This window comes from Sturnira hondurensis, unplaced genomic scaffold (assembly GCF_014824575.4).
Source record: "Sturnira hondurensis isolate 20B ecotype Veracruz unplaced genomic scaffold, ASM1482457v3 Scaffold0016535, whole genome shotgun sequence".
Classification (NCBI taxonomy): domain Eukaryota; kingdom Metazoa; phylum Chordata; class Mammalia; order Chiroptera; family Phyllostomidae; genus Sturnira; species Sturnira hondurensis.
The window spans coordinates 272,450-297,043 of record NW_028089166.1 but is presented as its reverse complement, the minus strand read 5'-3'; the positions used below and the strand labels follow the sequence as shown (position 1 = coordinate 297,043).

At 37.5% G+C, this 24,594-nt stretch overlaps 1 protein-coding gene across 1 annotated transcript in view; it reads right to left on the bottom strand.

The window, feature by feature from the left end:
• Positions 1–24,594, bottom strand: part of TMTC2 (transmembrane O-mannosyltransferase targeting cadherins 2) — a 406,489-nt gene that overhangs the window by 151,095 nt on the left and 230,800 nt on the right. Inside the window, exon 4 of the mRNA XM_037066181.1 lies at positions 22,982–23,096. Within this exon, the coding sequence (XP_036922076.1) occupies positions 22,982–23,096 (115 nt within the window). The remainder of the gene's footprint in view (positions 1–22,981; positions 23,097–24,594) is intronic.

Sequence of the window (24,594 nt, the reverse complement as noted above, 5' to 3'; positions counted from 1 at the left end):
AAACTCACAGGAATTACCAAGTGAAATAGAAATAGGATTGTCATCTCAGAAAAAAAGATTCAGGGGTATAAGTGATTGAATTTGAGCCCCAAAGGAGATACCAGCAACAAAATTATACATATTTTCTGGTCTTACCCAGCATTTCTGTGACTTTCTGGTCACACTAGGACAATAAACTTTGTATTTGAGGACCAAGCAAAAGAATTTTTTCTACTCACATTTCCCTCCTCAAAATTATATATTTAACTTTCTTTCTCTCCCTTTCTTTTAAAATTAAACTATTTAATTTAATAGGTAAAATGATATTTTTACAAAGATGGCATTGGGTAGGAGAGCACAAATAGGGGAAGTGAATAGTTACTTTTTTTTTACTTAAATAGTTACTTTTTTTTTACTTAAACCACATAACCTCAATTTATTAGAATAATACATACTAATACATGCAAAAAAGCATAATTTAATTGGATACTTATTTTAAACTACCACTAAGTCATTACATACGATTATTACATGCAGTAGGTACTGTGAGCAACATAAAAAGATGTCCCCTCTTGAAAAGCTTAAATTGCACTGGAAAGGGTGGTAAGCAAGTAGTTTTCCCACTCTGTACTTTTGCATGAAGAATAAAAATGGAGACGGAGAAGAAGACAGTAACCACGTGGTTACTGTGTGTGAACTAATTTCTAACATCGCGTAACTGCCAAGCAGGTTTCAGGAAATAGAGTTAAGCCTCCTCTTCGGTAGCAATGTTTTCACACAGACCTTTAGTGACAACTACAGAAAGTAAAATGAGCCCTACTTCATAATGAGAATTTTTTCATTCTAATCTGTCAAATACGGAACAGTAGGCATCTGATCAAAATGACTGAAAAAAATTTACATATTACCAAAAATTCTATCAACTTATCAATACTAGTAGAAAATGAACAACTTGAGCTCTTAAAATAAAGAGCTCTTAATTTTAAAATTAGTTTTTGTTTGGGGTCTAACGAAAGAAATATATTCTCACTATATTCTCATGACTTCAAAACATGTGAGGTTTCAAATGGAGCATTAGTTACAAATGTACTTCTCCTGAGTTAGAACTTGACATCTAAATAAATGCTTTTATCCTACATAAGTCCACTTGTATTCTGTGACAGGTCCAGAACTAGATGCTCCATGATTACTATCTTATGTAATTCTCAACATAAACCCATAAGAGTATAATCCCAATTTTACAAATAAGAATCCCAAAAATCAGAATGGTTATTCAACAAGTCTATGCAGTTAATTATTTGGGGGTCTGGAATTCACAGAACTATGCCGTATGTTAATATATGCATAATTCACTTTATACCTATCTTCTGAAGATAAAATTAAGGCTATATTTTCCTCTACATGTCATAAAATAATAATAGGTATGAATTCACTTTCCTAGTTAAAAACAGTACTTAACAGGAAGAAAGACACTTGCTACTGGTTGCCTTCATGATAGTGTTTTCCATATCATTTCTTTTCATTCTTATAATTAACAGTATAAAACATGTTACATTTTACTTTAGAGATGTTAAAACATTCAGGAGAGAGGTTACACAATTCACCCTTGATAATATAGCTGACAAGTCTCAAGATGGGATTCTTATTCAAGAGTTTGGCAGGCTTCCAACCACACTATCTTCTCATTACCCCACACTGGCCCATGTTTTCAGTTAAAGTATTAATGATTGCCTTCTCTCTGATTCATATCTGCAGTGCTTCTTCACTGTCTCTATCAACAAACTTCTCTCCTTCCTTCTTTATACATGTCCATCCCAATAAACATCTTGCACTTGTTTCAAACTTAAAGTATAGCCTCCAATGCCAACCAACTTTACCAAGAAATACAGAATAACCAATATGCTTGTGGGATTGCTAATTTTACATGTCAACTTCACATAAGTTGACCAGAGATACCTGGTTAAACATTATTTCTGAATGTGTCTGTGAGAGTGTTTCTGGAAGAGATTAGCATTTTATTCGGTTGACTGAGTAAAAGCACATTACCTTCCCCAATGTGGGTGGTCATCATCCAATCTATAGTGGGCCTGAATAGGTCAAAAAAGGGGGAAGGGAGAATTAGCTTCTCTCTCCCCCTGAGCTGGGGACACTGGTCTTCCTCTGTGAGACCTCCTGGTTCTCAGACTTTCGGGCTCAGATCAGAATTTATACCAGTCTCTCTGTCCTTCCAACTTTACCACCAGCCTTCCTGAGTCTTTAGCTTGCAGGGGCAGACTGTGGGACTTCTCAGTCTTCATAATTATATAAGTGAGCTGACTTGTGTGTGTGTGTGTGTGTGTGTGTGTGTGTATGGATATGTGTGTACATAATATAAAATATATAATATATAATATTATCATATATGACATATGAATAGCATATATGTGATGTGTATATATGTATCGTGATATATCAATGATATGTGTATACTTTATACATGTGTAAATATATGGATATTTATGATATAGTCTATATAATATAGAATATTATCTTATATTATCACATATGATATACCACATATATCACACATAATATTCATATATTTGTGTGTATTCATATCTATTATAATATGCCATATATAATATTCTGTATTATATATTATATCATACACACATATCCATATATACACATGTATAAAGAATACACATGAATAGTGTGTGTGTAAATATGTATATGTACCTATATATTTACACACTTCATTAATTTCTCTAGGGATCACTGCCTAATATGACTTGCAAAGGGCTTTCCTTGAGTTACTCTTGTATTCCAGACCCAATCCTCTATATGAAAATGCTCACTAGTGAGTACAGGTAGGTATATTCCCACAAAGGTGTAGCTAGTGAATAATTAGGAATGGAATAAAATTAACAACCAACAAACTTTCCCATTTTTCTTATTATATATCAGGTGAATCTAGGCACTTTATTGAATCTATGCTACAACAGTAGGAAATATCATAACCCAATTTGCAGATGAGGAATAAGGGTTAAGCAATGTGAGCAAACCTGTCACGGGAACAAAACATGGAAGGCTTGAATCCAAGTTTTGTAAATCTTCTAACACCCAAGCCTGTGCTCTTAAGTATTTGCCTTTATGGTACAAAGGTACCAAAGTTAAAGTATTTTCAAGAGACACTTTTCCCTCTTCCTCCCTCCCTCCCCATGAAAACAGATACTATGCTGACCTGCCTGTATCAATTTTCTAGGATGGTGTGCAATCACTGAAGAGATTGCACACCATCCTAACTGAGATATAGGCAGGGGCCAAAGCCTGACCTAACCAGCGAAGGCCAATGAAATCAGACTGTTGCCCTGGCTGGTGTGGCTCAGTGGAACAAATGCTGCCCTGCAAAGCAAAGGGTTGCCCATTCGAGTCCAGGGCACATGCCTGGGTTGCAGCCAGTTCCCCGGGAAGGAGGTGTGCAAGGGGCAACCACACATTGATGCTCTCCCTCTCGTTCTCCCTCCCTTACCCCCTCTAAAAATAAATAAATTAAAAAAATAAATCTTTAAAAAAATCAGACTATGAGATTTGTTCATTTGTTCATTCATTCATTCAAAGTATATTTTGAAAGTGTCATTACAGAGATTTACTGACAAGCATAAAAAAGAGATACTTTAAAAAGCAGTAACAAAGCTGTATACAGGGACCATCATACAGCACGTACTGTGGAAATCCACAGTAAGAAAACCTCGCTTAGACCCATTTGTTCAGGCAGTGTGGGGGCGGGAGGAGCAGAGGCAGGAAGAGAACATTTGTGAATTCCACAGGAATCAACACACTCCAAAATATTACAAAGAAAAAAGCCTCCGGGCCTGATTCCATCATAGATATGGTTAAAATTCGGGTTAGAGATGTTCCCATGGGCACACAGTGATTTAGTGCAATGTACTCACTTTAAACACAAATGTTGAACAAAGTGGGTGTTTTCTTTGTCCCTTAGCAGCAGTGCTTGAACAAAAGTCTGCTGTTGAAGCAATAAATTATGAAAGGGAGGAAGGTATCATGTATCTCACAGACCAGCAGGAATAGGTGTTAGGTCATACAAGCAGTTTCTAACTTAAGGACAAGCAAGATGAGTTCCAAAAATGAAACTCTGAATCTCTCTTTTTTTTCTTGGAATAAATGTTGCAACCTAGAGAAAATTCACTCATAGGCTTATCTTGAAGGACTTCTAGAACAACAGGAAACACCACTTATAACAATGTCCCTAAACTGCCTTTGCAGGTTTCATTTTGGTGCTGGAAGGATTTCCATCCACCCAACACAGGGTCAAAGAGGGCAAGGATCCATTCGCAAGCAGTTATCACTTACTGGTACTAGCCGTGGGGAGAGGAGGCAAACTGGTGCCTAAGGCTGGAAACAGGAAAATGGAGCAGGAGGGGAACAGAAAGTCATGTATGGAATGATGGAAGGTTGGTGTTAAGAGGTGCCAAATAAAGAGAAAATTGGTAAATATTTTCAGGAGCACTTTTTCCACTCACTCCATTCTTATGTTTTATAAAGGTACTGTCTTAGCCCCAGAGCAAATTTTTAGCCCTGAATGCTTCTCTTTACTTTTTTTTTTTTAAAGAACAGGGCCTGGAAATTGGCAAACTGGCTTGTCTTTGCTCTCTATCAGTTGCTGCTTTTGCTTCAAGCTGCACTCTCTTCTCCAACCCCGAGTCTCAGGAGAATGAATATACAGTTCTCACGCAAGGTGCGCACCATCCCTACAACATCTGAGCTTTGAGAGTTAGAGATTTCTACAAAGATCTTTACTTCAAACAAGCAAAGATACAGGGGACACACACAATCATTAAAAGAAAACAAAACAACCATTCACATATAACAACTGGTGTTAAAACTTGGTCTGCCTTTAGGCTTCAGGATGCCTCAGAGTACTCCCCTAACCTGAAATGTCTACGCACAAAAGAGCCAGCCTGTAATTTTCTGAGACTGCTGATGAGATGCCTCATCCTGACCACGCTAGATCAAGTTCTCCTTCTTTAGAAGACTGGGGAGAAATTTTCTCACATTGTTCTCCTTATTATCACAACAGCAAGATGGGATTATCGATGCTCTCTCTTGCCTTTCATCCAACTCCCATCTAGTCTTTTCCAACAAGGTACCGTGGGGGTGAAACAAACATGGCGGTACTATAATTAAATACAGAGGAGGCATAAAGCAAAAAGAGCATCCTTAGGCACTCTTGGATTCTGTAGAGGTAAACAGGGAAAGAAGAAGAAACAGAAAGTAGAAATGAAACTTTTTAAAACAATCTACAATGCACACTTCATGCATGAGTTGAAGAAGAATATATTAGGGGCAGCATATATAAATATGCAAGGCCTATTGGGAAAAATTCCAGCCATTGTTAATATAAATAGAATGATCTGTACAACATCGATGTAACCTGGCAGCCAAGGAGAATGCACCTGAGTGAGCAATGACAAATTCACTGTACTAGTCAGTGGGGGTGGTAGATGCCCTTGAGTGAGCATGTGTACTGTGTGGCTGTCACATTCAAAATGACTGAGCAGGTAAAGCAGCGAATCCGCATCAAGTTTTGCATTCAGCTTGAACTTTCCTCCACAGAAACCATTAAGATGATTCAGAAGGCTTTTGAGGACATTACAGTGAGTGCAGTGCAAATATAAGTGTGGCCCAAGTGCTTCTTCAAAGATGGTTTGAAAGTGATCCACACGCTGGAAGACCTGCAATACACAGAACCCCTATATGGGCTACAATCAACAAAGATCAGTGACTGACAGTGTGAGCACCAGAAGCTGATCTGGGGATTCCCAAAACTTCTATGTCTGAGATTTTGACACAGGATCTTTGCATGAAACCTGTCATGGCATAATTTGTTCTGTGGCTTCTGCTACCAGAACAGAAGAAACATCGTGCAGCAGTTGCTAGTGACTTACTTGATTCAACCACTAGCAATGAACCAGACTTCCTTAAGAAGGTGATAACCGGAGATGAATCCATGGGGCCACAGCTATGATCCGGAAACGAAGGCCTAGTTGTCCCAATGGAAGTTACCTGGTTCTCCATGCCCGAAAAAGGCACAGCAAAGTCGCAACAAGACCATATTAACTGTGTTTTTGATTGGGAAGGTGTTGTCCACCACAAGTACACCCCTCCATGCCAACAATTAATAAGGAATACCACCTCCAGTGTTCTTCATTGGTCGAGAGATACAATATAAGGAAAGTGGCCATAACTATGGGCAACTAGTGATTGGCGCATCATGACAATGCACCTGCTCATGCATCATGTCTCATGCAGAGTTTTTTAAATATATTTTACTGACTTTGCTATTACAGTTGTCCCCATTTTCCCCCTTTGCCCCATTCCACCCAGTACCCCCATTACCTCCAGCAATCCCCTCCCTTAGTTCACGTTCATGGGTCATACATATAAGTTCTTTGGCCTCCCCATTTCTTATACTATTCTTAACCTCTCCATCTATTTTGTACCTACCAATTTGTACTTCTTAATCTCAGCACCTTTACCCGCATTTTCCCTCTTCCCCCACCCAGCTGATAACCCTCCAAAAGATCTCCATTTCTACAATTCTGTTCCTGTGCTACTTGCTTGGTTTTTTTAGATTCAGCTGTAGACAGTTGTGAATTTATTGCCACTTTAATGTTCATAGTCTTGATTTTCTTTTTCTTTTATAATTCCCTTTAACATTTCATATAATAAGGGCTTGGTGATGATGAACTCCTTTAGTTTTAACTTGTCTGGGATACACTTTATCTGCCCTTCCATTCTAAATGACAGCTTTGCTGGATAGAGTAATCTAGGTTGCAGGTCATTGCTCTTCATCACTTTGAATACTTCTTGCCAGTCCCTTCTTCCCTGCAAAGTATCTTTTTAGAAATCAGCTGACAGTCTCATGGGAACTCCTTTGTAGGTAACTCTCCCCTTTTCTCTTGCTGCCTTTAAGACTCTTTATCTTTAACCTTTGGCATTTTAATTATGATGTGTCTTAGTGAGTTCCTCTTTGGGTCTCACTTCTTTGGTAGTCTGCTTCCAGAACTTGTAGGTCTATTTCTTTCACCACATGAGAAAACTTTTCTTTCATTATTTTTTCAGTTTCTTGCTCTTCCTCTTCTCCTTCTGGTACCCCTATGATTTGGATGTTGGTACATCTGGAGATGTCCCAGAGCCTCCTTATTCTATTCTTGGGTTTTTTAAAATTCTTTTTTCTTCCTGCTGTTCTGACTGAATGCTTTCTTCTCCCCTATGTTCCCAATTGTTAATGTGAATATTGGTTTCATCACTTCTACTGCTGATTCCCTCTGGATTTTTCTTTATTTCACTTAATGAAACCTTCATTTTTACCTGTGTCTTTTTTATGCTGTTGCAGTACCCAGTGACTTCTGTGTGCAGCCTGACAACCAGTGTTTTAGACTCTGCATCTGATAGGTTTCTTATCTCCATTTCATTTAGTTCTTTTCCCGGAGTTTCGTTCTGTTCTTTCATTTAGATCGTATTTCTTTGTCTCCTCAATTTGGCAGTCTACCTGTGTTTCTTTCTAGGTATTAGGCAGAATTGGTTTGACTCCCTGTCTTAGTAGCATGGCCTCTTGTAGAAGAGCCACCCATCTGGATGAAAGTGGTTTCTTTAAATCCTTGGTGGTCAGAATTTCCTACAGCTAGATTTTTTAATGAGTCTGGGCGATGTTTGTTTTATAATTTTTGCTATAGTTGTGCACAGAGGTGAAGCATGTTTACCTGCACTTCCATCTTGGCCAGAAGTCTCTTAACCTGCCTGTTGCCAGCTGGGCAGTCCACTCATGCAGAGCTTTTTGGTGAAACATCAAGTCACGTGGGTGACTCAGTGCCTCTACAGCCTGATTGGTGTCCTGTGACTTGTAGCTTTTCCTAAAACTAAAATCACCTTTGAAAGTGAAGAAATTTCACACCATCGATGAGATACAGGAAAATACAATGTGGTAGCTGCTGGCAATTGCAAGAATTGTGTGAGGTCCCAAGATACCTACTTCGAAGGGGACTGAGGCATCATTGTCCTATTTACAATGTTTCTTGTAGCTTGTAGCTTCTTCAATAAATGTCTCTTTCATAGGCGTGGCTGGATACTTTCTGGACAGGCCTCATGCATTCAACGTTTATTGTCTACTGTGAACTAAGTGCTACGGTAGGCACTTAGTATAGACACAAAAACCCTGGCTTCATAGAGCGTACATGTTAGCAATACACAAAATAAACGCTAAATTTGTATTTAACTGATATGACTAATATTAACTGTATATTTAGAACATTACACAGTTCGTGAGAAGGTGATCCATGCAATGTAAACAAACGAATCAAGTAAAGGAGGGCAGGAGTGTGAGAGCAGGGAAGGGGCTGGAGTGTATGTAAGCTTCGGCTAGGCGTCCTCACATCATTCTTTGAAGCAAAGAAAAAAGTGGTATCAGATATACTTTAGCCATGGAAACTGTTTAATAGGTTGTTTATATAAATAACATATATAATAAAAATAAGAAGATAAGGCATTACTTTTTAAAATTCATTTTTCATCTTAATATCTAAGTATTGTAAACTTCAATTATATGTTAAGCAACTTCTCCATCATTGAGGCAAATCATAGATAGTTTTATACAAGAGAAGAGAAATTAAATGGAAGACAACATTACTATATTTCCAGGTGTGTCTAGAAAATAAGTCATGGTAATTGGAAATCTGCAGAGGACTGACGGGAACTACACAAGTAACAAATTTACATCTGTTCATATTTCTTCTGCAGCAAAAGAAAAAGGACACTTTCTTGTTCCATAATGCAAAACCTCTTTCTGAGAAAACTGAAGTTTACTTGAAATTCTGTTGCAAATCAGCCTGTACTTCCCACCTGAGCATAATTTTAGAAAAACAAAAAATGCGTCTAGCCATTTAAGCAATGCTCAATCAGTTATAAAGTTAAACCAAACAAAAGGCATTAAAACAGGATATTATTATGAATTTTTCAATTTAATTTAATTTTGATTTATTCTGTATTGTATTTTCCCATTACCATTTAGTCCCTTTATACTCCTTTGCCACTGCAATCACCACATTGTTGTCCAAGGCCATGAGTCCTTTTTCCTTTGTGCTCAATCCTTCCACCCCGTCCCCTCCCCAGACCTTTACTGTCCTCTGCTCTCCATCTATGAGTCTGTCCCCATTCTCCTAGTTAGTTCAACTTGTTCATTAGATTCTACATGTGAGTGAGATCATATGGTAATTGTCTTTCTCTGACTGGCTTATTTTACTTAGCATCATGTTCTCCTTTATAAACCTCTTCTATGGGCTTTCTAAATCATGTCCTCAAATTTACCTACAGTGCTCTAGATGAAAAGTACTATAAAATTAAATGTCATTTTAATGCGATTTCAGAAAAAATACCTTTCATCATTTTTCCAACATGGAAAATAATTTAACCCTCTCAACGCAGTTACTCTTGAACAGGTATTTCTACATGGAAAAGCATAACCTACACAGTGCCATCTTACAACCACATTTGCCACAGCAAACCTGTAATGCAAATGACTATAAAATGATTTAATCTTCTCTCTCTCCAGGATCCAGTTTCTAAAAGGACTCTGGTTTTCCCAACTTCATTCTGGGTTAGGGTGATTAAAGCAAGGCTTAACAGTTCCAGCAGGCAATCCTAGACACCAATACTAAACTGTGTAGTTTCCACTGCTATAAAAGAAATAAGTATGAAATGGTAAGTGGCTTAATTTAATTCTATTCAAAAGCACTTGTTGAGTATCAAGGAGGGACCAAAGACTTCACTCTATGCTAAAAACAAGACATAAATGACTTCCATCCCCGGTCCCCAAGAATCTCTAGTGTGAATTCCAGTTCTTCACTCACTGTGCCCATGCATTCCATAGAACAAAACCATTCTCGGGCATATCCTGTAGTTTTGTGATGACAAAATGCTATATTGTACTATGCTCAGGAGAAGTGAATAATCTATCCAACTTTCTAAACCCGTGATTGATGGCACTATTTTTTCCCTGTGGGGACATAAAAGCCCTATAGAAATATTGAACTTCATAGTACATGAGCTTTTGACCACTTTCACCATTGTTACTAACCTATCCATCCATCAGCTTCACGACATCAAACACCTGAGTCTTATTTGCTTCTTCTTGAGCACACCTTATGGTTCCACTTTCCCTAGCACACTCCTAAATTACAGGTATTCTCCAGGATGCCATCCACGGTCCTTTCATTTATCCTTATACATCTCTCTCTCTCTCTCTCTCTCTGTCTCTTTCTCTCTTTCCAATCAGTTTCAAATGACCTGCTAGAATAATTATAACTCCAACGTCTTCACTCTCTTTTCCAGAATGCTCTCATGAGCTGTAGAAACACGTTACAGTTGCCTAGTGGAAGAAAGCCCAGTAGTTACACAACACTCACATAGCTAAAACTAAACCACAGTATTTATTTCTTTTTTCAATGTGATTCCTATTCTCTTTTTACTAATTTTTTTCTCCAGGCTGAGTTATATCTCTTTGTCTGCCTTCTCATGAAAATATAAGCACATCTCTTTAAAAAGATGTTACTTTATTGCTTAGACATTTTAAACTCAAACCTCAAGCTACTTGAGGGCAGAAACTACACTCTTTGTCAGCTATTCATACCATCTAGTACAATGCCCATCACTCTGAAGGCACTTGGTATTTGTTGATTAAATCAGTGGATCCTAATTTCCAACACGTGGATTTGGAAATATGCTCATATCCATAAATCAGGGTGCCAAACTCATTTTCACCAGAGGCCACATCAGCCTCTTGGTTGCCTTCAAAGGGCTGAATGTAATTTTAGGACTGTATAAATATAACCCCTCCTTAACTAGGGGCAAGGAGCTCAGTGCTGCCACTGGGGAGAAACAAGGTGCTGGGCTGGATAAAACGAGGTGGAGGGCCGGTTTTGGCCCATGGGCCTTGTGTTTGCCACCTGTGCTATAAATGTATTTAGAAGATATAGTCAGTGTTAACCAGACTTTAAAACTGGTCATTATTTGATCAGAAGTATGTGAAAACTGGTGACACAAAAATTGGGGATTTTAGAGTGGTAAAAAAAGACTTCACCTTGAGAGCTAAAGGGTAAATTCAACCCACAGTGAGTGGCAGAACAGGTGCACAGAGTGAACCGTGGAAAGAACATGGCTCCAAAACCAACAGATTGTGGTGATGTGTGGTGATGTGTGGTGATGCTGGTTTAACCACATTAACACAACAACAGCGTACAAAAGGTAAAAGTGCACACAGAAAAGTAGGTACTGTAACTCTGAAGAAAGCTCTGTAATTTACAAAGGCAAATGCCAATGGCACTTATTGTAGACCTTTCCAGAGAAGGAGGAACTTCAGCCAAGGAATATGACAGCATCAGGCTGTCTTAGACTAATGTTATAAATTAATGCAGCAGTCCCCAACCTTTTCCTCACCAGGGGCTGGTTTCATGGAAGATAATTTTTCTACACACTGAGATCGGGAGTACAGGAGGCAGAGCTTGGTAATGCAAGCGATGAGGAGCGGGAGGAAGATGCTGAGTGGCCAGGTTCCTTCCTAACGGGCCACAGACTGGTATCAGTCCAGGGCCCTGGGGTTGGGGATCCCTGAATTAAGCCATCCAGTACTCCTCAGTGTGAGGCTCTTATAACTGAATGTTTAGGCAGGCTCACCAAATTAACTTGTGATTCCCATAAAGCCTTGACTGAACTTTTAAGTCTTTCTAGTACCAATGACAATATAGTGAAGGAAACCCTGTGAAAACACTGGTACCCAGGGTATTTCTCATCCATCTTTGTGTTTTAGTTCTCTAAGTAGGTCTCTCTGGGGCTGATTACCGCAGGCAACTAAGCACCAGGCACCTAAACAAATCTAATTTCTCCCCTCAGACCACTTGTAGACACTCAGTGAATACTACTGAAAGCTGTAAGATGAGCTTTCATGTCACAAACAATTTGTAATTTTAGCTAATAATCACACAGGATGCTTAAAACACCGTAAAACCTACAGTAAAACCTACAGTCGAAAATGTTTCAGCTTATGCTTTTTTGTTTTTTCCAAATTGACCTGGATGTACTCTAATTGCAGCTTCTCGGTAAAACCATTTCTGACTTCCTCTTTATCATCCTGCAGATATCCAGGTTACATATAGTGATTATTCAGCTTTAACCTATTCTGGAATCTTGACAAGACAGACTTTGTCAAATTTCATCAACATATTATATCATGGATAAAATTAAAGTATGGTATTTTAATGCTAAAATATATTCAAGAACTTATATGTGCAAATGCATATAAATGGTTGATGAAATGATTAAACATAATTTGCCCTGGTTTCACTAATCACTAATTTTTACCTTCAAAAATATCCTCAATAAAGATTAGACATATTTTTAGCCCACAGAAATGGTTAATATTACATTAAGTCTGGAAATCAGATTTGAAAATTACTGAATGGCAAATTCAAATTGTTCTATGAACAGAAGTCAACTGTATAGCCACTTATATCTCACGTAGAATTTTAAAAGGCCTATTAATATTTTAAGAACTCTGAAACATCTTATCCTACATTTAATAAATCAGAATCGAATAATATGCTTTATAATTTGCTATTTAATTGTCTTCTGATTAACAAATGGAAAAACCAGAATTTGTTTAGTTGAAACATCCCTTGGCTGGTTTCCTAGTTAAGTAACAGATTCATTATTTTCTCTTACCGATTCTGAAAAAAAGGCTGCATCCAATGTTTGTAATAAAGAAAATATTTCCAGGGTTTGGTGAAAGAAACGGAAAGAGAACTCAAGCCATGACACTAAATGACATATTTCAGAATCTTTATTCCATATCAATATGTATACAGTAACCATGATCTTTGTGAGAAAATTTTACTACTCTTATGTTTTTTGGCCAGTGATTATTTTCAAGATATATGAGGGGGGACGCCCCCCAAACTGGTATTATCTTCTGGAGGGCGGACCCTTGTAGTACAGCCTTCCCTCGCTAGTTTAGTGTTCTAGGAACCCATCTGTATCAGTGTACCAGTTGGCATTGTTGTGAGAGGCTGCATTCAGCTTCAGTGAGGTTTTTTTTTTAAAGACTCTTTCAACATAGTTGCCCATTTCATGATGAACGATTTACAAGCAAGCACACCTGCCCATACTGCACTGGGTGTTCAGCAGTTTTGGGGCCAAACCACCATGACCCCTAGGCCTCACCCTCCCTATTCACCTGATCTCACCCCAAGTGACTTTTATTTGTCTCCCCAGATGAGCAAAATCCTCAAAAGGAAATGTTTTGCTGACCCTGATGATGTGAAACAAAAAAATGGCAGAAGCACTAAAAGTCATCAAAATCAATGAGTTCAAAAACTGTTCCGAGCAGTGAAAAAGAAGTCTCAATAAGTGTATTGCATCAAATGAGTATATTTTGAAAATGACTGAAGTTTAAATATGTATGAATAAGTACACAACTTTTTATAAATAAATTCCATTTAGGGGATTCCATTCCTCCCTCACATGATGGAAAAAGTTGTACAATAAATCATTATCAAGAGTCAGATGAGTAAACATGGCCACTAAGATGAGCTGAGAAAGAAGCAGTTCAGCTGATATAATGAACAGGACACAGGACTCTTATCTAATAAACTTAACCTTTGTTCATGTATTTTCATTCATTAGTTTACTCACTGGTTTATTAATCAACTCATTCATTAGTTTAGCTCATTTATGAGCATGCCAATCAACATAACCCATTCATTAGCCTATTCATCAACATATACATAATTCTGAGCCCATCTTCCAGGCCTCATGGTTGGCACTGGGGATAAAACACTACCTCAGCCTCTTCTGCCTTTAAGGAGACTTTGCCCTAATTAAGAGGGATGTGGTATCAGAAAGGTTATTATGATACAGACTAAAAAGAGTCAAATATTAACTTGCTCTTGTGAAGTCTGGGAGAGATACTTATCTTTCACCTCTGAAAATAGAAGAGGTATCAAGAAATGTTTCCAGGAAAAGATATGAGCTGAGATATCAAGGAGGGTTAAGTGCAAGCCAAGCAGAAAGGATGGGGAGTAGGGTTGACACAGGTCAGAAGGAAAAAAGATGGCAGAGCATGTTGCAGGCAAAACAAACAGCATGTGCAGAGGCCTCCCAGAGATTAAGAATGTGACCTATTTGGGAAAACTCCAACAAAGAAGGTTCACCTAGAAGTCAGAGTGGGGGGTGGGGGGGAGATACTTGGAATCAGGCATATTTTGAAAAAGTAAAATCTAAGCACTCCAGAAAAACATATTTAAAATGCTCCTCTCTCCTCCTTTCCTATTTGGATGCCTTTTATTTCCTTTTCTTGTTTTATTGCTGTGGCTAAAACTTCCAATACTATATTGAATAGAAGTGGTGAAAGTGGACAACCTTGTTTTGTTCCTGATCTTAGTGGAAAGGATTTTAGCTTTTGCCCATTGAGTATGATGTTGGCTGTAGGTCTCTCATATATGGCCTTTATTATATTGAGGAATGCTCCCTCTATTTCCACTTTCCTGAGTGTTTTTATCATAAATGGGTGCTGTACCTTATCAAATGTTTTTTCCACATCTATTGATATGATCATCTGATTTTTGTTTTTGCTTCTGTTTATGTGATGTATTAGATTTACTGATTTGTGAATATTGAACCATCCTTGCATCCCTGGGATGAATCTCACTTGGTCATAGTATATGATCTTTTTAATGTATTGTTGGATACGATTCACCAATATTTTGTTGAGGATTTTAGCATCTACGTTCATCAGCGATACTGGCCTGAAGTTTTCTTTCTTTGTTGTGTCTTTATCTGGTTTTGGAATTAGGATGCTGCTGGATTCATAAAAAGAGTTTGGGAGTCTTCCATTATTCTGGATTTTTTGGAAGAGTCTGTGAAGGATAGGAGTTAGCTCTTCCTTAAATGCTTTGTAGAATTCTCCTGTGAAACCATCTGGCCCAGGGCTTTTGTGTGACCGGAGTTTTTTGATTTTGCAGATGACATGATAGTGTACATGGAAAATCCTATAGACTCTACCCAAAAACTGCTCAAACTAATAAATGAATTTGGCAAAAACAGCAGAATACAAAGTCAATATCCATAAATCAAAGGCATTTTTGTATACCAACAATGAATCAGCAGAAGCAGAAATCAAGAAAAAAATTCCATTTGATACAGCAAAAACAAAAATAAAATATCTGGGAATAAATCTTACCAAGGAGGTAAAAGACTTGTATGCAGAAAACTACACAACGCTGAAGAAATCAAGGAAGACACAAACAAATGGAAACATATACCATGCTCATGGATTGGAAGAATTAACATCGTCAAAATGTCCATACTACCCAAAGCAATTTATAGATTCAATGCAATACCTATTAAAGTTCCAATGGCATATTTCACAGACATAGAACAAACACTTCAAAAAATTATAGGGAACCATAAAAGACCCCGAATAGCAGCTGCAATTTTTAAAAAGAAGAACAAAGTAGGAAGGATCACAATACCCAATATCAAACTTACAGGGCTACTGTAATCAAAACAGCCTAGTACTGGCATAAAAACAGGCACATAGACCAATGGAACAGAACAGAGAGCCCAGAAATAAACCCAGGTCTCTATGGGCAACTAATATTCAACAAAGGGGGCAGTAACATAAAATGGAGTAAAAATAACCTCTTCAATAAATGGTGTTGGGAGAACTGGACAGCTACGTGCAAAAAAAAAAAAAATGAAACTCGAGCACCAACTTACACCATAAACCAAAATAAATTCAAGGTGGATAAAAGACTTAAATATAAACTGTGACACTATTAAAATCCTAGAGGGGAACATTGGCAGAAAAACCTCAGATATTTCATGCAGCAACATTTTTACTGATACGTCCCCTAGAGCAAGGAACATAAAGGAAAGAATAAATAAATGGGGTCTCATCAAAATTAAAAGCTTCTGCATGGCTAAAGAAAACAGTATTAAGATAAAAAAAGAACCAACTGTTTGGGAAAACATTATTGCCATGATACCTCAGACAAAGGTTTAATCTCCAAAATATACAAAGAACTTACACAACTCCACTCTAAGAAGACAAGCAACCTAATTAAAAAATGGGTAAAGGACTTGAACAGATACTTCTCCAAGGAGAACATACAGAGGATCCAGAGACACATGAAAAGATGCTCAATATTGCTAGCTATCAGAGAGATGCAAATTAAAACCACAATGAGATACCACTTTACACCAGTGAGAATGGCCATCAACAAAGCAACAAACAACAAATGTTGGAGAGATTGTGGGGAAAAGGGGACGCTAGTTCACTGTTGGTGGAGTTGCAGACTGGTACAACCACTATGGAAAACAATATGGAATTTTCTAAGAAAACTAAAAATGAACATGCCTTTTGACCCAGCAATTCCACTGTTAGAAGTATATTCTAAGAACCCTAAAACACCAACCCAAAAGAACCTATGAACACCAATGTTCATAGCAGCACAATTTACAATAGCTAAGAGTTGGAATCAACCTACATGCCCATCAGTAAATGAATGGATCAAAAAACTATGGTACATTTACACAATGGAATTCTATGCAGCAGAAAGAAAGAAGAAGCTCCTACCCTTTGCAACAGCATGGATGGAACTAGAAAGCATTATGCTGAGTGAAACAAGCCAGGCAGTGAAAGGCAAATACCATATGATCTCTCACCTTTAACAGGAACCTAAACAACAAAACAAACAAGCAAGCAAAATACGACCAAAGACACTGAAATACAGAACAGGCTGACAGGGGCCAGAGGGGAGAGGGGAGGGAACTTCATGGGCAAGAGGGAAGGATTCACAGGAACAAATATAAAGGGCACATGGACAATAACTAAGGGGGGATGGGAGGGAAGCAGGGAGCACTGCAGGGGGGTGGGCTGGGATGGGAGTATAAGACAGAAAACTGTACTTGAACAATAATTCAAAAAATAAAATAATAAAATGCTCCTGTCATGCAAACAGGTTGGTACCTGCAAGCTGTGCCACCTCATTCCAAGAATCAGCAAAGGGCCAGATGAGTTGTGTATCCAGAGCCTGAGTGATCCCAGCTAGTGGAATTTCACCAAACTCTCAGGTCCATTTCCTTTATATCAGACATGCCAAACACTTTCAGGCGCTGCTGTTTGATAACTCTCCTGAATTCTCCATTTTGTGGGACCAGCCTGCTTACCTGGTATTCACTGAACACCCCACTCTGCCTCTAACACACATGTGCATGTACACACACACCCAGAGAACTTGGTTGGAAACCCTGTCCTGAACTCTTGCCATTTGGCCAACAGCTACTTTCTCTTTCATTTGCACCAGTCTTCACTTCTCATGGGTTTCTCCCGCTGGTTTTCAACACAGCTCAAGGAATGGCTCAGCTCCCTGTCAGCTAGCACCACCTCCATTCTGTAACCTTGTATCCTTCTAACCTCTCAACCGTTTTCAAACCTGGCCCTGAATGCACAAATGTACCATTAGAATTGGACCTATGGTAACAACTCTGCACCCACTTTCCTTCACTTCTGTATCCTCATAAGTTAGTTCCTCCTAAGAATTCTTGGCATCATGAAACATATAAATGTGTTAAAAGTCTGTGCAAAATTTTAGCTTCTTCATAAAGGAGCCTTACCCCACACTACCCCCAACTAAAATCTACTGTCAAAGCTCTATCTTGCCTAAACAGAAGCTCCCCAAAGGCAGCTTTTATTGGTTAAATTATCTCTTCAAAAAAAAAAAAGGTTATGCTAAAATCCTAACCCCCAGGACCTCAGAATATGAACCTTTTGGGAAATAGGGTCACTGCAGATGCAAAATGTCAAATTAACGTGGGTGGGCCCCTAATTCAATCTGACTGGTAGCATCATAAAAGGATGTGAAGACAGAAGCACAGGGAAAATGCTGTGTGATGACAAAGGCAGAGCAGAGTTACACAGCTGCATGCTCAGGAACCCCACAGAATGCCAGCAAACCACACACAGAGGCAAAGAATTTCCCTACAGGTTAGGGAGGGAGCACGGTCCTGTGCACACCTTCCTTTCAGCAGGCTAGCCTCCAGAACTGTGACACAACACATTTTTATTGTTTTAGTTTGTGATACTTTGTTAATGTCAATCCTAGCAAACTACTACACAAACCAACCCTAATGTAAATGGATTTGTTTCTGAAATTTGCAAGAAAATGCAACTCTAGATATCTTATGGAAGAAGGCCCTTTACAACCTGGACATGTCGTTATATAACACCCATTACTAATCTTATCATTTATATTGACAAATGGGATCTTCTCTGCTCTGATATGGATTTCATAATTCATTTATAAAATCAACAAATATAGTTAGAAATCCTCTAAGTACTGGAGGATACAACCATCATTAAGAAATTGCCACTACCTCAACAAGCTGAATCCGAATGGAAATGAGCACTGTGCTTCAATATTCACTTCAGATGGATAATCTTTATGTTGCAGAAGTATCTATTTATTTGTAGTTTATTTATAAGTCATGTTCTCTGAAGCAGACGTTGATTAAAAGCCTTCATGGCATTTCTAGAGATAATCACATACTTTTCCTTTTCTGGCCTTTTAAATTAAAAGAATGTAGTACTTGAATGGTATCGTTGAATACTGTACCATCAATATAAAATAAATTTTATATTAATAAGTCTAATTGGCCTGTTGTGGTTCTATTACTTTGTTCCTGCTTCTTTGCTTTTTGTTTTTAGTTTTTTTAGGGGAGTATCAGGGGTTGTTATTCTCTGTTGGTTTTTGGTGTTACATGAAGTCAGACCTTTTGCTTTTGGCTTTATCTGGCTTCACAGAAGTAAATGAAAAGCATAACTGGGTGCAAAAAATATTTCATCAAAGATCTGATAGAACTCATGAAATGCCTTAACTTGGTTTTCAGGGGGAAAAATTCTTTAATGTGGTTTTCAAATTTTTCCAGACTATTATCTGTAAGCATGGACTGAAGTGATATCAAAATAGTTTATAAGTAATGAATTTAGACAAACAAAAAGGCTTTTGCAGCAGTTTCTTCTTGAAAGCAGCTCATAGCTCAGTTATACAAAGCCACTGCTAATCCAAAAACTCTATAGAATGAGTTCAGTAAATTCAGTAACTAAAATAAAAGAAACCATATACTCTCTATTAGATTTAATTCTAAGTATTTTATTTCTGCATGTAAAGGTTATTTGAATTAATTTTCTCCATTTGAAAGATATAATTGAGGGTGTTTTCTCCACACAGTTTATTAATTCTGCAGAAATATGGTGTACGGATAGTTAAAGCATTTAAGTCAAATTCTGGCTCCTGTACCATTTGTGTGACCTTAGACAAGCTGCCTCTCAGTTTCATGTTCCTCATTTCACAGGCTTCCTCTGAAGACAGACTGTGATAACATTTTTAAAGAACTGAGAAGAGCACTCGGTACATATATAAGTCAGTCAAGAATTGCTATCAAGAAAAATATTCAGTATTACTCCATCATTTTATAAATAGGAAATATAACCATTTATATGAACTTTTAATAAATAACTTAATATCAATCCTGCAAAAAACTGTCCTCAAAGCTTAAAAAGGCAATTCCCTTATAAGGCAATGGTGCCTAACTTCAAATACAGCATATCATTTATACTATTGCTTACTTAATATTTTCCAAATCATTTTTTCTCTCTTATCACATAGAACAATATTGAGATGTGCTATATAAATGTGCTAGTCATACTTTTTAAAGTTTTAAACATGAAAATAAATATACAGAGATTAATTCCAGGATTATCTCTGAGCTCCTAGAATCATCCCCATGGCTGGCCAGTGGCAGTGTACCTCACTGTAGTAACTATTGTTTTCAGTACATAATGATACATGTAACTGATAAAAGATTATTCCCCTAATACAAATTTCTAACAATATGAAGAGTTTTAATAATTTATAAAAAGAAGTAGTTTTATGAACACTGAATGAGTTCAAAAAATCTAGGTTGATGATTAAAAGTAGAGGATCTAACAGAAGCTTATTATTCCCCCCAGAAGTTTATAGCTCCTGAAGTTCATTAGTGAATATGAGTGTTTCCTGCAAGTAATTTCAGGCTTTGGTCCTAAAACGTCTTTAAGAGACATAACTATTAACTGATGATGTGAAAAGTAATTAAACCTACTACTATCACAATGAAGCATCATCAGGTTAAATGCACTTACTGGTTAAGACTGAGCAGAGCAAAGTCATTTTCTTTGAAGATTTTAAATAGAACAAGGAGCAATTTCTGTACATCAAAGAGAATTATGTAATAAAAATAGACATATACATCTCAAAAGAATTTTCAAATGTTCTCTAATAAAAATAGACATATACATCTCAAAAGAATTTTCAAATGTTCTCTAAACTATCTTTGTGAAATTTCTTTTCCTGACCTCTGTAAATAAATAGAAAAGAAAAAGTTTGTTCCTAGGACATAAAATACCACATATATTGATAATATTATGGGTTGCAAAAGATCTGTCTTAGTGCATTTTATAGATATTTGATTAAAAATAATTGAAAATTTCCTTATTTTGAGACACAATTTTATTGACTATCAGATTTCTGTCAACCACATGGGTTACACAGTCTAATATACTGAAACCATTGCCAAAATTTCTTGTGAAATTCAAGCCATCCCTTTGAACTAAGAGTTAAATGTAGTTTAAAAACCTGTCATAATAGTGAAAATATTTTGGAGCTATCTATGACATTTATGACATATCAAATTTTCCCATAATTAGCGAAAAAGAAAAAGAAAAGGCTGATCTTGTTAACAATCATTTCTCCAGCAAGGATTTTTCATTAGGGTTTGGGGACATACATATATGTTTTCATAGTTTATATAAGTATCCAGATAGGGAGTTTCATATTTAGATTCGATGTAAATTGAATTATCTAAAAGAATAAATTTCTCTCCTCAGAAAAGAATAAGATTGGATAGATACATTTTCTTTTCCCTTCACCCTTTCCCAACAGGTGCCAACTAGCAGTAGATAACTGTGGTAAGAGAGAGAAAACCACATTCAACGAAGAGGTCCTGGTTGTTCAGCTTACTCTCTCCTCCGAAACACTCGCAGGATGAAGATCAGAAGAAAAACCACATCCCATATTGCAAGGCAAGAGACTTCTTTGACAACATTACATTTGGATACTCCCCAAAAAGGGGGCATTTCTGTAAATGTTTCAAACTTCTAACGTTTTTCTCATGAAATAACCAAGAATATAATAACACTGCATTTAGATGAAAAGGACATGTGGAAAAAGACATTGTAGGACTATACAGATATATTCACTCAAGTAAAAAAAAACATGTGAACTCATGTCAGGGGAAAGTATGGTAATATATTTGGTGGAGCAAGAAGCACTGCAGAGAATATCAGGTTGTGTCCACTGGAGAGGATGCGCTCCACCTGAAGGCACTGCAGCCAGAAAACAAAATTAATCTGTGCGGGTCAACAGGAAACACATGCTGACCTAATTCAGGCCATGGGACTGAGCCCCCAGTGTTAAAAGTGTAGGAGGTTAAAAATAAGTTAAATATGTAAATGAGAAATTAAACTGAGCTTACCCTGTCTGCTTTCCATTATATATTTAAATTCTTTCAATGTATTTTTATTTTATTTTTATCTGTGCTTTCAGATGTAGACAGTACAAAAGAATCAGTGTAGCCAGGGCATAAATACATACTAAAGGTAAAGCTGACCGATGAGTTTGATACTGTCAGTATTACACAGCTCTCATTAAACACAAGGGGGAGACATCTTTTTTTTGCCTGGTCCCTTCCTGCAGGGAATGGGTCCTCCATTCATTCCAACTTTAGTGATGCTGTCAGAAGAGGCATCTCAGAGCCCCTGCCACTCTGTCCAGTTTTTCATCCAAGAGAGGACACATGGTCCCAGAAGGACCAATCAAGACCTTTCTCCAGAATCAACAGTCACCAAGACAATGTCTTCTGAGATCGGGGAGTCAAGATGTTGTATGGGAAAAGGTGCAGGAATCATCTTTCCCACCGAGACAGACAGAGTTCCACAGAGAATGAAGTGAACCAGGGGAAGCCAGAGCCACAACTGGAGACAAATTCTTATAACATAAAGGAGCACCTGAATCTAAGTGCACCACAGCCAGTTAATATCAGGAATTTCCAATTATGGGAGTTAATAAAATCTCTTGTGTTTAAGCAAGTTTAGACTAGGTTTCTATTACTTACAAACAAAAAGGTGTCATAAATATGAGACAAAAATGGATTTTGGTTCATTTGCATGTATCCACTCACATCTCACTGTACCCATGAGGGACTTTTCATTCGAAGAATGAAACCAATTTTTCCCCTATCGATTTTCCTAATCCAGTGTACAGAAATATTCTAAATTATCCAATTATCCCAACCTAATTATTAGTATCTTTGGAAAGGGTGCAAAAAAAAAAAAGAGCCATTATCTTATTTACTAGCTCCCTAGGTTTAATACCTGTTCCACATATACTTCAACACATGCAATTTTTAATCAAGGACAGAATCTATTATTACTGATCATCAAGATCTCAATTACATAAAGTATCAAACATAGCAGGTTTATTGGGTAGGCCCATCTAAGGATTAACGGAACAAACTGAAAAAATAACATAAAAGCATTTAAACCAATTTTTGTTATACGGCATAGTACTTCCAAAAATTCCGCTATGCCACATCAATGCACATGAATATCGATGAGGGGGCCCGTACCAAAGAAATCACAAACACCATCCACCTGCTGGTCTCTGAAGCATGACTAATGAAACGGCTCTTTCAGGAAAACCGCTATCATCACCTCCATGTGCGGCAGTTAAATCAATAGTCCCTCTCACTGCGGGTGTCAAGGAGGAGCCAAACCGGAGAAAGCATGCATACTCACAAATTATAAAGCATGTCAGCCATGTTGCTTCGGTAGTACAAAGCATTTCTATAGGCGCTTTCAGCTTCAGAAATTTTGCTCTGACTCTTCAGAACATTTCCAAGGTTACCCCATGCTGCCAAGAAGAGAAAGAAGCATTCAGGCTGAGTATCAATCCAATTATATGTGACATGGTCTCAGGCCATCAGGAAGCACCACACAGAGAGAAAACCTTCATAAAACGTTTTCAGGATGGAAAATTTATTTCCTTTATACTCTAACATTTCATCAAACCAGGAGATTAAATACAACCAAAGTCTTAAAAAAATGGAAGTAATTATTATGTCTCAAAGCTGATACACATATACAGTTCATCATAAGGCTAAGAACAATGTTATCTTAAGATCACCTACAAAGACTTCATGGTCTTTCAATTCCAGTAGGGGCCTTCATGGCCTGAAGTCACTGTATACTTACTGAACCAGAAACTCTAAGAAATCACGATAAAATACACAAAGATTTCATTGAAATATTTTAAAAGTGGTAAATGACATAGAACTGGCATGAGAAACAAGATAACTAAATAAGATCAAAACTATAAAGAGGCTCAACAGGCCTCGGAACATATGAGTAAAACATGCTTCTGAAAACAGGTAAGTATATATGGTTTATTCAGATATAATATTCTTTATACCTTTCCTGCTAACAACAAATGCATGTGTGTGAAAATCAGTGTCTCAGTAGACGTCCACATTTAATCCTGTTGAAAAAAATCTGTATTTTGTGTGCCCTTTATTTTTCACCCCAAATAACCATGATTTTTCAACATTAAAAAGAATAAAAGTCATAACATCAACAGCAGCCCCAGGCTAATTTAGACATAACTTCCAAACAGGGAAGTTATTTCGCTGTAACTTCCAAATCGGGAAATGGGTCTGATCTCTGAAAGCAGAACTATCCCTCAACTGGGATGCCTCTCCCGTCTTCGCTCCCTCACACGGAGGAGGAGATGGAGTGTCAAGTCCTAAAACCAGTGTCCCTCCCAGCTAGAAGGGGGCGATGGAAGCATGTCTGTGATCATCAAATGGGTGATCACTGAATCTACGTGAAGAATAAAAGGGGTTTTAAAGTATCGATTTTTAATGAATAAAAAGTGTAGGGTCTTTCAAACCCAGACGTGCCTATGCGCCCTATAATTCAACATTCTGGGCCTCAGCTTACTCATCTGTAAAACAGGAAATATAATTAATATCTCATAGGCTTTGTGATGAATATTAAATTAGTTAATATATGTAGAATGTTTAAGACGTATCTGACACATGGCAAACACTCAATATATATTTGATATTATCATTAATATGGTGGTTGATGCTCTTTCCAATTTACAGTGTCAAGCAGTGATTATAGGAATAATGTCAAATATTACTTTATGCCCTTATATTATGTATACAAAATAATAAACCTTATAATACCTTCTTTTGCTGCTGACGGGAAAAAAGAGAAAAAGCACTGAACTTACAATTGTCCAGAACCTAATACTGCCACATAGCATGCTGTACACTGCGCTACATCAGCTGAATTCTCAACACAGTCCTGTACAGAGACAGGCCCGCTCTGTGAATGAGGACACGGGC